Here is a 16360-nt window from a genome sequence, read left to right as displayed (position 1 = left end):
ATGTGTGACAGTGCATGTGTGACAGTGCATGTGTAACAGTGCATGTGTGACAGTGCATGTGTGACAGTGCACGTGTGACAGTGCATGTGTGACAGTGCATGTGTGACAGTGCATGTGTGACAGTGCACGTGTAACAGTGCATGTGTGACAGTGCATGTGTGACAGTGCATGTGTGACAGTGCACGTGTGACAGTGCACGTGTGACAGTGCATGTGTGACAGTGCATGTGTGGCAGTGCATGTGTAACAGTGCACGTGTGACAGTGCATGTGTGACAGTGCATGTGTGACAGTGCATATGTCACAGTGCAATTGTGACAGTGCACCTGTGACTGCGTATGTAACAGTGCACGTGTAACAGTGTGTGTGTGACAGTGCATGTGTGACAGTGCACGTGTGACTGCGTATGTAACAGTGCACGTGTGACAGTGCGTGTGTGACAGTGCATGTGTGACAGTGCACGTGTGACTGCGTATGTGACAGTGCATGGATGTAAAAAGAGACTCAAGGGGGAAATTAAAGAGTGCAGATAGCTGACATTCAACAGGTCACACAAGCATATGTCATGCATGCAGCGAGGCCACGGCGGTACTACAAAACACAAACAGACCGCCCTGAAACCGCGTACATTATGTAAATTTATGTAAATTGGTCGCTTTTAATTCGATGTGGATTTTTTTCTTTTTATCCTCACGACAAATACATTTCGAAAAATATATGCTTAACATTTGACATGTGATGTTCTAAATATTCTATGTGAGTTACATTTTAATGAAGTCTTTGAAATGAATTTTTGAGTTAAGTCTCTGAAATCATTTTTGAGGTATGTGTGTGTGTGTGTTTGTGTGTGTTTGTGTGTGTGTGTGTGTGTGTGTGTGTGTGTGTGTGTGTGTGTGTGTGTGTGTGTGTGTGTGTGTGTGTGTGTGTGTGTGTGCGTGTGTGTGCGTGCGTGTTTCAGTGTCTTCATGAAAAAATATCCGTGAGTGAGTATGGTTTTACGCCGTTTTTGTCACCTTTTGGCAATTTTATGTTGCTGGGCACCAAACATTTGGTTCACTCATTGGTAGGGAATTGAACTCACGAACTTTGACAGCTTTGAACACTAACGACACGTACTGATTGTGCTGCAATTCATTAACATTTATTTAAGCACGTGAGTATGGTTTTATGTCGCTTTTAGCAATATTCCAGCAATATCACGGCGGGGGACACCAGAAATCGGCTTCACACATTGTACCCATGTCGGGAATCGAACCCGGGCCTTCGGCGTGACGAGCGAACGCTTTAACCACTAGGCTACCCGACCGCCCCCATAATATGAGTTCCCTGAACATGTTCACGTCATCAGCCCGTCGCCTGGTTTATTTGCCACGAGCTACAAATATGAACAGTCCATTTCACCCACGTCTTATTCGTAACTCTAATCCACCGCCTACACGAGTCGCCCTCGACTATCCTTCATTTCACTGCTCTTTTAAACTTACACTTAATCAGCTGGCTCGTATGACAGGAAAATAAATTTGAATTCATTCTCAAATAACTCGTATTAAATTCTATTTTCACCATTTCAATATGTAATGCGTCCTAGCCCACTCGCTTTTACGACTTCGATGCTGCTGTGAAACCCAGGACTTGCGTTGAGGCGTTACAGCATGTCCACCAATGACATGTACATTCAACCAAATGCCGGCGCCGACATCTCCTCATCTAACGCAAATATAGAACGTGTTTATTTTTTAAATAAAATTAAAAATGTGTCTCTTTCAACCTCAAAGCCGATCCTTTTTTGTCATTCCTGTGGTCGTTTTCGAAGTAAACAATTTGAATGGTTAACAAAGCAAAAACAAATGTTAGCTGCCAATTGTTCCCTTCAATTTTTGTTCCGAAGCAAAACTCCCTCCAACTGTACAAGAAGGCCTACATCTCCACCGGCGTAGGGATATTACATCGTTGCCAGGTAAGGTTTACCGCCAGATCCGAGCGCATGTAGTTTTCAATGAAAACATGAATGAAAACCGTTTTTAACGCATCAGAATCAGAACAAATCAGAAATATGTGTACAATTTGTTAAAGCAAAGAAAAGGATTAGGACATTCACATCACGGCAACGACTGTTGAAGCATTTGTTGTGGTTGTGTGATAGTCACATGACTGCAGTTAGTTCCAGTAGGGATTCCTCTGAATCCTTACCACTCGCGTCTTTCCGTAACCTTGTCCGGCATGTCTCGGAAGGACACGAGTGGACACGAATGGGATTCCTTTTACACATACGTGTCTGATGCCCTTGCCCGAAGGTATGTACAGAGTGAGTGAGTGAGTGAGTGAGTGAGTGAGTGAGTGAGTGGGTGGGTGAGTGAGTGAGTGAGTGAGTGAATGAGTGAGTGAGTGAGTGAGTGGGTGGGTGGGTGGGTGGGTGAGTGAGTGAGTGAGTGAGTGAGTGGTAGAGTGAGTGAGTGAGTGAGTGAGTGAATGAGTGAGTGAGTGAGTGTCGCAATGCTGATCGGTATTTCGCCAAATTTGGCACATGGAACCCATTAATAAGTCTACAATATGTCCTGACTTCGAATCCCAAATAACAACATAATTCAACCAATCAGATTGTCGCTTACATTCCCAGCCGTAATACAATTAAGTCTCATAACCTCCCCCCGCCCCCCCTCTAAAGTTGGGGGAGATATTTCTATGGAGCCATTGATAACTTCAGGATGACAGACATTCTATGTTAATCCCCCCTCTCACTGAATCTGATACTCTTTAGCCATGATCTTATCAGTTGTTCTCCTGCTCCAGTGAAGGGCATACTGTAAAACCTGGGGTGGGGTGGGGTGGGGTGGGGTGGGGTGGGGTGGGTTGGGGTCTTGGGCTATGGGCTGGGGTCTCTGGTATTATCAGATGAAATATACTACTCAAAAGAAGTAAAGGATCACCCGATTCTTTCATAATGGTAAAGTTAATCTGTCATGACATGAGAGATTAACTATAGTCATATGAAAGAATCAGGTGATCCTTAACTTCTTTTGAGCAATATATGTAAACAAAACCCGAAACTGTTGGGGATCTGTCACAAGTGATAGCATCTGCCCAGCTGCAGAAGATTCCAGAGTCTGGACCCATTATGGCAGCAATCACAGATGCGGGATGTTTCTAGCAGATGACATTTTCATTTGCCAGCTTTGTTATATGTACGAGGTAGCCATTGAGAAAGATTTTGGTACTTTAATTTTACAAAAAATCAGTGAAATCATTCATGGATAGCAGTAGTATAGCTATGAAGTGTAAATTATCTAAAGGAAAAATAACGTTCTTTACAAATACAGTAAAGTACGGTTATAACGAACACGCTTATAACGAACTGGCGGATATAACGAACTTACTTTGTAGTCCCGACTATGTGCTGTAGTTATGCTGTATATATGCTTATAACGAACTACGGTTATAACGAACTAAAAATAGTAGTCCATTTGAGTTCGTTATAACCATAGATTACTGTAATGCAGATAAACACTGGTACTGTGTGATATAATCATAACAATAATAAGCTAGAAAACATAATTAATTGCAGTCTTCGTCAAAGTGTTAATTTAAGAAAACAGACAAAATGTGCTATATAATCAAACCAGGTATATATAATATGAAAACATTACATTTCAAAACAAGTAACGTGTGTGAATTATCACGTCAGTTCATCAAATATGACATTTGGGCACGTCAGGATTGCTTCATTAATTATGATATTACAGAGTGCATATAAGAATGGAGTAGATAATTGAATGAAAGGCACAGCTGCATCTGCACATTCAAAATATTTCCCATATCATTTATTTTTCTTAAACAGAGAAACTGTTCAAGATAACACCTCCAGATAAGGCAAGGAAGCCCATCCCTCTTGTTTTCTTTGGTCTGCCACAATATCTCCTCTATTACTATGCTCACTTCTAACAGATATGGGGGCGGTCGGGTAGCCTAGTGGTTAAAGCGTTCGCTCGTCACGCCGAAGACCCGGGTTCGCTTCCCGACATGGGTACAATGTGTGAGGCTCATTTCTGGTGTCCCCCGCCGTGATATTGCTTGAATATTGCTAAAAGCGGCGTAAAACCATACTCACTCACTCTAAAAGAAATGCACACACTAAAATGTAATTTTTTTTAAATCGAAAAGGTATAACATTGTCTATTCGTTTTCGGACATTTCATACTTTAGGGAGTGCGTTTCTTTTGGGGTAAGCATGTTTACTAATTACTTTATACCATTATGATTTAATAGTATAATATGTAGTCTTCGAAAAAAAAGTATTTTGAAAGTAAACTCAAAATGTTTTAAAAATGACTTCTTACAACTTTTGAAAGAATAAATTTACCTTTCATTCATAAATATACTACAATAAAATGTTATAGAAAATATTGAATATTATGTTGTTATTTGTCTTAATGGTTGATAGTTCCAGCTATCCTTACAACTGTGTCTGTAATCCAGATATAGGGGGAGACGAAGGGGGAGACGAAGGGGGAGGGTGTGAGTAATGTCACTGATTAATGTTTCTTAATACAGAGCCCGTCCTGCAAAAGAAGAGATGAGATGGAGAGGTGTCAACTGTAGATAAACAGGTACAGGACAACCCGCAGACAAAAGAGCCATCACGCCATTGTCTGGGGCCCTGGAGAGACACCAGGTGTCATGTCGCTATGCGGCAGGGTGGCTGATGGATTCCACGGTCTGTCTGTCCCTTGATCACGGACAGACACACAGGCGTGTTCGATACCCATGGGAGGGGGATAGAGCAATCATCCTCTCTCCTACAAGTCCCGGTAGTAGTTAAATGGCCAGCCAACCCGAGGGAAACAAGGTGAAGTTATTGTGGATCCGGGATGTTGATGTCATGTGAATATATGTACCGTAAGAAAAAGGTGTGAATGTTTCATGATTCATTCATTAAGTTATTGATTTTGTTTATGAGATACCAAGCAATGGTAAACAAAGTCTTTCATACTAGAGATGATAATAAGTAGGGTATCAATAGGTTTACAAAGCAACCTTTATCTTTACACAGGGTGATGACCGACTTACTTCTCTGTTCCTGGTTGTTGCTGGACATTGTGACCAGTAAAGCATACGGACAGGACCATGACCGCCTACACTACGGTGTACTCTTCTCAGAGAGAGGGAAACTGACAGCGTTCGACGAGTCATGGACACACACATACCACAGCCTTACTAAATTTTTTAGACATCCCTCTGTGGCTAACATAACATGTGTGTTCTAGCCATATCACCGGTAGTTCAAGGTGCATCCCCCCCAGAGTACTCCGCCAAGGGGGAGACGGGGGGTGGGTGGGGGTGGGGTGGGGTGGGGGTGGGGTGTTTGTGGGTTTGGGGGGGTGGGGGGTGGGGGTTGGGGGGGGGGGGGGGGTGTGTTTGTGAGTAATGTCACTGATTAATGTTTCTTAATACAGAGCCCGTCCTGCAAATATTGCCTCTGATATACGGCCCCTCTATGTTTAAGGACGCGTCCACGCGTCCTAACTCAGGATTGCAAATGAGGTACGGTGGTCAAGGTAATTATAAACATTCAGCTAAAAGAGAAACTAAAGTTATGAATGATACGTTAACATGTTTTCAAATGGACACAATTTTTAAACTGATTTTGTTTTTCTTTTAAAAATGATATACAATGTCGTATATAGAAGGAGCCAAGAAGAAGTATTCCCTAGAACACAATCTTCTACGGCGGATACTTGCCGTAAATGGCGACTATGCTTGTCGTAAAAGGCGACTAACGGGATCGGGTGGTCAGGCTCGCTGACTTGGTTGAAGCATGTCATCGATCCCAATTGCGTGGATCGATGCTGATGATATTAATCACTGGATTGTCTGGTCCAGACTCGATTATTTACAAACCGCCTTCATATAGCTGAGTGCGGCGTTAAACAACAAACCAACCAACCCTGTATATAAATATGTGTATGAACCATATGTAAGTCTATGTGCAGACTAGTTTCTATAAACTTTAGTACCATTTTGTCTTTGGTGGATATTGTACTCTGGGCGTTTTTGTATAATATACTCTTATTCTTATTAAAATCATAAATCATGAGTTAGTTTTCATACATATACAGATGAAACTGTTAGAGTCATTGCTTTTGAATTCATTTCACTATTTCATTCAGCCAAACAGTGAAAACCTAGTATTTAACACTTGACGTATGGTGACAGCTCTGGCAGCCTGTGATAAACATCTAACTGCATCCTACACATCTAAGTTTATATGTGTATCACTGAGTCACGTCTACATCCTCAGCTTCAGACAGAAAACATAGGATGTGAACCCAAACAAGTCAAAGAGCCCAGCCAAAGACCCCAACCCAAGACCACAGCCAAAGACCCCAACCCAAGACCACAGCCCAAGACCCCAACCCAAGACCCCAGCCCTAGACCCCAACCCTAGACCCCAACCCAAGACCCCAGCCCAAGACCCCGACCCAAGACCCCAGCCCAAGACCCCAACCCTAGACCCCAACCCAAGACCCCAGCCCAAGACCCCGACCCAAGACCCCGACCCAAGACCCCAGCCCAAGACTCCAGCCCAAGACCACAGCCCATAACCCCAGCCCAAGACTACAGCCCAAGACCACAGCCCATAACCCCAGCCCAAGACCCCAACAATAGACCCCAGCCCAAGACCCCAGCCCAAGACTCCAGCCCAAGACCACAGCCCATAACCCCAGCCCATAACCCCAGCCTAAGACCCCAGCCCAAGACTCCAGCCTAAGACCCCAACCCAAGACCCCAGCCCAAGACTCCAGCCCAAGACCACAGCCCATAACCCCAGCCCATAACCCCAGCCTAAGACCCCAGCCCAAGACTCCAGCCTAAGACCCCAACCCAAGACCCCAGCCCAAGACCCCGACCCAAGACCCCAGCCCAAGACTCCAGCCTAAGACAACAGCCCATAACCCCAGCCCATAACCCCAGCCCAAGACTCCAGCCCAAGACCACAGCCCATAACCCCAGCCCTAGACCCCAGACCCCGCCCCACCCCAGGTTTTACAGTATGCGCCAGGGAAGCAGGCAGGGACAAGATGGTCCGAGTTTGTTTGCATTAGGGCACTGATGGCGTAGGCCAGCATGACACTCAAGGATTGAAACAAAACACTCCAAGACCAAACTGAAACCCTAGAGACCAAATCAACTCTTTAAAAAAAGAAAAAAGGTTTGGATGTAATGACTAGAAGCAAATACTATTGGCATTTAATAAACCATGGATGCATTGTGACAGTAAATTAAATTAATTATTAGCTGATTTCCACTTGGCAAATCTGACAACACCTTGTACATCAGTGACGCTCTTGTGCACCAAGCACGCCCATGTCAAGTGTCCCGACAGGCCTACTAAATCTGCCAACCACGCAGTTGTCATACATAGCTTTTGTTTCATAATGTATTAAATGCGTTCTTGTCGTGTCATGCTTGACTTATCTCATCTCACATACATCCTGTGTCAGTCGTAAACACGTCATACGTATCGCAACAGACCTTATAACTTCAGGAACGGCGGGGTAGCCTAGTCTTTAAAGCGTTCGCTCATCGCGCCGAAGACCCGGATTCGATTCCCAACATTTCTGGTGTCCCCCTAAAAGCGGCGTAAAACTATGGTCACTCACCCTAGTGCTTCTAAAGATATTGTTTATACAGCAGGAGTGTCTCCTATTCGAGTCAGGATTTACATATGCTAACATCCATTAAGGCAGCAATATTCCAGCTACACGATGGCAGTCTGTAAATAATCTGAACAAGATAATCCAATGAGTGATATCATGAGCATCGCATTTCGGATACATGATATCTGTATCTGCTCAAATGCGGTTTATTTGTTCCCCGACCAGTTGTTCCGTATGCATTCCAGTCATCATTCTCAACTCCCTTGGGAGTATACAAGATATGTGTATGTGAAAATATGTGTATAAATGTGTGTGTTGGGGTTGGGTTGGGTTGTTTTGAAAGTGTCGGTGTTTGTTTGTTTGTTTGTTAAAGTTTGTGCCTGAAGGTACTACAAATGTTCACTCGACGGGTGTCCTAAAAAAACTAATAAACAGCATGAGCAACTATACGTGTACCATATGTAGCCACAGACATAGAAATGAGGGAAACTACTGACCTTTTAACAGTTCCTTCAAGGTCATTGGCTCCATTGTATGCCTTCAATATTTTGACGAGTTCAAAGTTTGTCTTCAGTGGGAATTCTTGTCCGGTTAAATTAATAAAATATTTCCACTTTTTATATTTCCATAATTCCTCCATGCATATTAGTTCTGGTTCCAGCACGGAATATGTTCCCCATTGAACATCCACAAACCGTGACGAGAAGAAAACATTATTAAAACATCCCACAATTCCACGCATGGCATCCTTGACCTTCGCTTCCGCTTTGCTGTCCACATGAACACAGTAATAATTCTGCGGCCGGTAGACGGCGCGTAGGAGACGATCAACTTGCTCCACGTCCTTGAACATTAGCAAGGTGAAGGCCAACGGGAAGTGCTTCTCTTCTTCCGTAAGCGTTTTCGTAATGTATCCTCTCTTCCGTTTAAACGTATCACAGTTTTGAGTTAACTCTATGTACAATTCAGCTGGTTTCTGCATTCGAGTCTGATTTTCCATGACAGCTTTAACCCTTTCTGTCTCAACAACATCGCCGTCAAATAAGGCACTACAGCTCACCGACGTCACGTGAATTTTAGGACACATGCGTTCGAATTCTATTTGCTTGGCAATTATGTACCGAGATCGAATACCTTCAATCATATTACCATCTAGACTGATATACGTCTCGTTATGCGAGGCCACGCTTCCGTCTTTCGATATATAAGATCCGTAGAGATGTAACGATTGGTTGGAGAATGTAAATCCATTGGTGATGAACTGAAGTTTTCCAAAAGATGACTTGGCTGGCACAAGGATTGTGAGGTCCAGCTTCGTGTAAACCACAACATAATACAAGAGGCCGAACAGACTGATGAACAGACACGGAAGAACGTACTTGAAGACCGGACTCTGTTTCACGATGGCGGATAGGGCGGCCATATTGGATTACATCTTAAAAGAAGCCGGTTTTTGTGTCTGAAACACCGAACAAATGCCATTATGTCTCATGGAACATTAAATGTAAAGGCATATTTTAATGAAGAGGTGAAGTGCAATGGGGTTTAACGTCGCGTCCAAGATTATTGCACTTACATAACGACATGCATGCACGTGTGTGAGGGTGGCCGCTTGTACTAGTCCGGACTCATGCCGATTTATTGTGCTAGCCCACTGAGATACCATGCCGCAGTTTAACACGAATACCCCACTCAGACACAGTATACTGACTCCGAGTCGACCAGACCCTGGTTTAGCTCCTTAATGTCGAATCCAGGCAGGGTATTAACAAGTACCATCTGTTAACGTCTTTTGGTATGACGCGGCCCGGGATTAAACCCCGGACCTTTCCACTCTCCGGGCGGACGTTCTACCACTAGGCCACGGAGGCGGTCACTTTGATGAAGATGATCAGGAGAACATTTTGGGGTCAATAACATTTTATTTCATAAAACACAAAACAAGGTTGAATCAAAAGCTCATAACTCATCATCCTCACCCTACTGCCCCAAACATCCCTACCTTACAGCCCCAATCATCCTCACCCTACTGCCCCAATCATCCCTACCCTACTGCCCCAATCATCCTCACCCTACTGCCCCAAACATCTCTACCCTACAGCCCCAATCATCCCTACCCTACAGCCCCAATCATCCCTACCCTACTGCCCCAATCATCCCTACCCTACTGTCCCAATCATCCTCACCCTACTGCCCCAATCACCCCTACCCTACTGCCCCAATCATCCTCACCCTACTGCCCCAAACATCCCTACCTTACAGCCCCAATCATCCCTACCCTACTGCCCCAATCACCCCTACCCTACTGTCCCAATCATCCTCACCCTACTGCCCCAATCACCCCTACCCTACTGCCCCAATCATCCCTACCCTACAGCCCCAATCACCCCTACCCTACTGCCCCAAACATCCCTACCCTACTGCCCCAATCATCCCTACCCTACTGCCCCAAACATCCCTACCCTACTGCCCCAAACATCCCTACCCTACTGCCCCAATCATCCCTACCCTACTGCCCCAAACATCCCTACCCTACTGCCCCAAACATCCCTACCCTACTGCCCCAATCACCCTTACCCTACTGCCCCAAACATCCCTACCCTACTGCCCCAAACATCCCTACCCTACAGCCCCAAACATCCCTACCCTACTGCCCCAATCATCCCTACCCTACTGCCCCAAACATCCCTACCCTACTGCCCCAAACATCCCTACCCTACTGCCCCAAACATCCCTACCCTACTGCCCCAATCATCCCTACCCTACTGCCCCAAACATCCCTACCCTACTGCCCCAATCACCCCCAATTATCCAATTGCTAAATTAGTCACACATTAGGCTGTTAACGATGAAAATAATTAACAAATCCGCAAAATAACATTTATGTCAATTACTAAGTGACCCGTAAGAATCCGGGGTAGAATAGGTATCCAGCAATCCATGCTTGCTGTAAAAGGCGACTATGCTTGTCGTAAGAGGCGACTAACGGGATCGGGTGGTCAGGCTCGCTGACTTGGTTGATGAATGTCATCGTATCCCAATTGGGTAGGTTCGATGCTCATGATATCAATCAATGGATTGTCTGGTCCAGACTCGATTATTTATAGACCGCCGTCATATACCTGGAATATTGCTGAGTGCGGCATTCAACAACAAACAACCAAACAAACAAATTATTATAAAGTAATCACAGCTCGTGACCAGGGGGTGTACACGCGAGCGTCCTCGGAGCTATTTGTATAAGTTTCTTAGATGACACTTTTATCAACATACAACACGATCTCATTAAAATCAGATCTTAGTTCTCGCTACCGCTAAACAAAGATCTGAGGACATCCCATTACAGGTCACGCCAGACCGACCTTGCGCGAACTTTGACTGACGAACAGAATGACCAATCAGAAGGAAGCTTTCTCGTACTTTGCGGCACTAATTTCAAATTGGCGACTACGCTTCGCAACATATTTTGACAAATTCTCGATTACACATTTGAAACCTGAACCAAAAAACATCCCGGAATGGCTAATAGATGGTCTAGATTGTATGGATTCAGTCGTTAAACCCGTAACTATCATTCGGAATACCCCGTGTTAAAGTTGTCGAGGTTGTATTATTAGAAATCACATTCCGACTGTCACTTTCATGATCTGGTAAGCGACGCTCTGATTGGTCGGATGAAAGGTCGTTCTGACGTGACACCTAATGTCTTCTGCGATGTCTTCAGATCTTTGTTTAGCGGTAGCGAGAACTAATGTCTGATTTTAATGAGATTGCATACGACACTATTCGAAATTGCGAAATGTGAGCTTTCTAGACTTTCATAAATTCACGGCACTGAAGCTCACCTGATAATTTCGAATATATGGTAATCGTAAGATGCGGCTCAATGAATGGGGTTGTGATAACGGGGTCTTGGGGTGTCATCGTAACCAGACCGTGTGAATAGTTCATAATAAAAATATTGTAACCATTCTACCTACATGTGGAAGGAATATTATTGTGTGCGTCGTACAACAAGAAACAAACAAATCTAAATCCAATTCAAGCACGCCCAAGAGACACAACTCGGTGCGTATTTGTCAGTGAGTATGGTTATGCGTCGTTGTTATCCCCATTCCAGCAATATCACGGCAGGGGTAACAGAACTGGGCTTCACTCATTGCACCCATGTGGGGAATCGAACCGGGGCCGTGACTAGTTACCGCTTTAATCGCTGAGCTACCCCTACCGGCCCAGTGACACAATGACAAACACATGTGGTGTAGTCTCGTTGATGAACGAGATGACATTTCCAACATGGCCGTCGTGGTGGCCATATTTAAATGTTTCCCATTACTGGGATCATTTACTCTAAATGTCAGTTTCTCGGTTCAAAGGGAGTTGACGAAAATGTGGTACCATTACTATACGGCGTTACTTAAAGGTCAGAGGTCAAACAAGCAAAACATTAACACACATCAACAAGGCATATTAAAACAATGCATATCAAATTTCACAATCATAGTAATCAGTGATGGGTGATTTTCTGAATTAGCTCGGAAATTTTTGCAAATATGCACACACAAAAATATAAAATATTAATAAAACATTCAGAGCCATAATATGACGAGAGCGAAGTGGTTATACGTAAAGGTCAAACGATCTAAAATCCAAATGCATTGAAACAAATTTTGTTCCGCCTATCCCATCTTTCGACGAGATATTTCAGAGAAGATGTTGAACAAGTGGACGTTCGCTTTGGCCTGAGCATGATGTTAAAGTTGTGGTCTAACCTCCGATGCCTTTGATATTGTAATGTTTAAGTGAATACTAAATTATTATTAATTAAATGGAACGTAACTGAGCAGAGGGTAATTTTAGAGGAGCGCAATTCAGAAGGACGTAACCTAGAAGAGGGTAATTTATAAGAGAGCAATTCAGATGGACGTAACCTTGAAGAGGGTAATTTTAGAAGAGAGCAATTCAGAAGAACGTAACCTTGAAGAGGGTAATTTTAGAGGAGCGCAATTCAGAAGAACGTAACCTAGAAGCGGGTAATTTTAGAGGAGCGCAATTCAGAAGGACGTAACCTTGAAGTGGGTAAATTTAGAAGAGAGCAATTCAGAAGGACGTAACCTAGAAGAGGGTAATTTTAGAAGAGCGCAATTCAGAAGGACGTAACCTTGAAGAGGGTAATTTTAGAAGAGAGCAATTCAGAAGGACGTTACGTAGAAGAGGGTAATTTTAGAAGAGCGCAATTCAGAAGGACGTAACCTTGAAGAGGGTAATTTTAGAAGAGAGCAATTCAGAAGGACGTAACCTTGAAGAGGGTAATTTTAGAAGAGAGCAATTCAGAAGGACGTTACCTTGAAGAGGGTAATTTTAGAAGAGAGCAATTCAGATGGACGTAACCTCGAAGAGGGTAATTTTAGAACAGAGCAATTCAGAAGGACGTAACCTTGAAGAGGGTACTTTTAGAAGAGAGCAATTCAGAAGGACGTAACCTTGAAGAGGGTAATTTTAGAAGAGAGCAATTCAGAAGGACGTAACCTTGAAGAGGGTACTTTTAGAAGAGAGCAATTCAGAAGGACGTTACCTTGAAGAGGGTACTTTTAGAAGAAAGCAATTCAGATGGACGTAACCTACAAGAGGATAATTTTAAAAGAGAGCAATTCAGAAGGACGTAACACAGAAGAGGGTAATTTTAGAAGAGAGCAATTCAGAAGGACGTAACCTAAAAGAGGGTAATTTTAAAAGAGAGCAATTCAGAAGGACGTAACCTTGAAGAGGGTAATGTTAGAAGAGAGCAATTCAGACGGACGTAACCTAGAAGAGGGTAATTTTAGAGGAGCGCAATTCAGAAGGACGTAACCTAGAAGAGGGTAATTTTAGAAGAGAGCAATTCAGATGGACGTAACCTTGAAGAGGGTAATTTTAGAAGAGAGCAATTCAGAAGAACGTAACCTTGAATAGGGTAATTTTAGAGGAGCGCAATTCAGACGGACGTAACCTTGAAGAGGGTAATTTTAGGGGAGCGCAGTTCAGAGGGACGTAACCTAGAAGAGGGTAATTTTAAAAGAGAGCAATTCTGAAGGACGTAACCTTGAAGAGGGTAATTTTAGAAGAGAGCAATTCAGAAGGACTTTACATAGAAGAGGATAAGTTTAGAAGAGAGCAATTCAGATGGACGTAACACAGAAGAGGGTAATTTTAGAGGAGCGCAATTCAGAAGGACGTAACCTAGAAGAGGGTAATTTTAGAAGAGAGCAATTCAGATGGACGTAACCTTGAAGAGGGTAATTATAGAAGAGAGCAATTCAGATGGACGTAGCCTAAAATAGGGTAATTTTAAAAGAGAGCAATTCAGATGGACGTAACCTTGAAGAGGGTAATTTTAGAAGAGCGCAATTCAGAAGGACGTAACCTTGAAGAGGGTAATTTTAGAAGAGAGCAATTCAGATGGACGTAACCTTGAAGAGGGTAATTTTAGAAGAGAGCAATTCAGATGGACGTAACCTTGAAGAGGGTAATTTTAGAAGAGAGCAATTCAGAAGGACGTAACCTTGAAGAGGGTAATTTTAGAAGAGAGCAATTCAGAAGGACGTTACCTAGAAGAGGGTAATTTTAGAAGAGAACAATTCAGAAGGACGTAACCTTGAAGAGGGTAATTTTAGAAGAGAGCAATTCAGAAGGACGTCACCTTGAAGAGGGTAATTTTAGAAGAGCGCAATTCAGAAGGACGTAACCTTGAAGAGGGTAATTTTAGAAGAGAGCAATTCAGACGGACGTAACATAGAAGAGGGTAATTTTAGTGAAACCAAATTTAGTAGACCATAAATTAGCAGCGGGTTATTTTCGTAGAGACTAATTTATTAGAAATTAACATAGCAGTGGGTAATTTTAGTAGAGACTAATTTATTAGAATGTACCATAGATGAGGGTCATTTTAGTAGAGACTAATTTATTAGAATGAAACATAGATGAGGGTCATTTTAGTAGAGACTAATTTATTAGAATGAAACATAGATGAGGGTAATGTTAGTAGAGGGTATTTAAGAACATAGTTAAGTAGAGAGCAAGTTTTAGTTGCATGTAATTAGAGATTGAACTGAGCTTACAGCTTCTTCTGAAACCGAACGATGTGTGACGATCCTGAGACTTCACGAAGACTTTTAACACCAATCCCTGGCTCTTAATGATTTAGTCTCGTCTTAAGAAACCTGTCACATCATCCATACCCGAGTACAAACGCAGCTGACATAAACTTACCTGTGCTTATCTTTCTTTTCAAAGGTTAGATATATATAAATATAAGTGAAGACAGGTCAGAGACTTGAGGCATCTTTTACAAATGTCAAATGCGAGAACAACGACAGCATCGATTACTTTCGTTGAATGATTAGGTACAAATTAGATACCGCCTGTTTGAGTGTCAGTTTAAACGTGACAGTTTGATGAATTCCGTACTGACTAAGTCGGGTGATTTAAGGGGGTTATGGACTGATGGGTATGGATTGGGGTGGGGTGGGTGGCTCGAGGTGGAGAAAGGGGTGGGTGGTTCAGCGCGGGGGTGTTAGTTTGAAAGAAAGGTCGTAGTGGATGTCGCGAGGGGGAGTTGAGGGGGGAGTCGTGGATGGGAAAGGAAGTATGAACCCTAGTGTTACTTCGTCCAATGTATTCGTTTTTGAGAGGCTGCGTTGCACATTTCATATTGACACTTTAACACAGCCATACTCTGGACGATGAGATATTGATTAGATTCCGAATAAGAAATACATTGAAGATTGTGGATTTCTCTAATATCGAAACGGAATTACCACACGGTTAAGCGATGGGACGAATAAACGCCCCTTTGAACAGTATTTTAGTTAAATGATGTTGTGTCAGCTTGATGTGGGAGGAGTCAGTGAGTGAGTTGGGATTAACGCCCCTTTGAACAGTATTTTAGTTATATGATGTTGTGTCAGCTTGATGTGGGAAGAGTGAGTGAGTGAGTTGAGATTAACGCCCCTTTGAACAGTATTTTAGTTATATGATGTTGTGTCAGCTTAATGTGGGAGGAGTGAGTGAGTCAGTTGAGTTAAACGCCCCTTTGAACAGTATTTTAGCTTTATTACTTGCCCGTGAAGAGATCACCCGTTTAATAAACATACAGCTGTATTACACATAATGTAATACCAAAACGCGTGCTTATGTACTCTCGAAACACGTTTCACGAACAAATATTGAAAACTCTCAACATCCCTTGGCTTATTCAACGACATTGTGCGTGGAGATGATAGATCACTGACAGGAGCTTATGCACACTCGATGACCCCAGCAACCTTGTTGCTAGGCTGACGTCACATGGCATTGTTTCGCCGATGGATCTTGCAACAAAATTCCACAAATTACGTCATCGGGTATTGTGACGTTATTGTAAACTTTGAGGTGCAAGACCCGTTCCACAAGGCGATGGTATTCTAGCGCAACGACAGTCGTTAGTCTAAGTTAAAGTATGTGAGTTGCGACAGTCTAAGCCCTGTGACAATTTTGTGAATTCTAAAGGTGGACTGTTGTATGGTATTAAATTCATACGTTTCAAATTTTGACGTGAAGTATTATTCTGTTAAACTCAAATGGACTATGCCGTGGACCGCGTGGGAGTCAGCCTATTCATACTCAACGGTATAATTCTAAAAACGTTATAAATGGCAAGTAATAAATAAAATACTAAACGAGCTCCCGT

The 16360-nt window shown here is 43.1% G+C and overlaps 1 protein-coding gene across 3 annotated transcripts in view; it reads right to left on the bottom strand.

Moving 5' to 3' along the window:
• Positions 1–16360, bottom strand: part of LOC139458161 (beta-1,3-galactosyl-O-glycosyl-glycoprotein beta-1,6-N-acetylglucosaminyltransferase-like) — an 87426-nt gene that overhangs the window by 13974 nt on the left and 57092 nt on the right. For all 3 annotated transcript variants that reach the window (XR_011652657.1, XM_071239487.1, XM_071239490.1), the window contains exon 2: positions 8151–9112. Coding sequence is in view for 2 of the 3 variants with exons in the window: in XM_071239487.1 (XP_071095588.1) it covers positions 8151–9076 (926 nt within the window). In the remaining variant the exon portion in view is untranslated. The remainder of the gene's footprint in view (positions 1–8150; positions 9113–16360) is intronic.

This window comes from Haliotis cracherodii, unplaced genomic scaffold (genome assembly GCF_022045235.1).
Source record: "Haliotis cracherodii isolate W230 unplaced genomic scaffold, xgHalCrac1.p SCAF_12, whole genome shotgun sequence".
Classification (NCBI taxonomy): domain Eukaryota; kingdom Metazoa; phylum Mollusca; class Gastropoda; order Lepetellida; family Haliotidae; genus Haliotis; species Haliotis cracherodii.
Note: the sequence above shows the minus strand (reverse complement) of the source record. Positions and strands in the feature narration are given on the sequence as shown.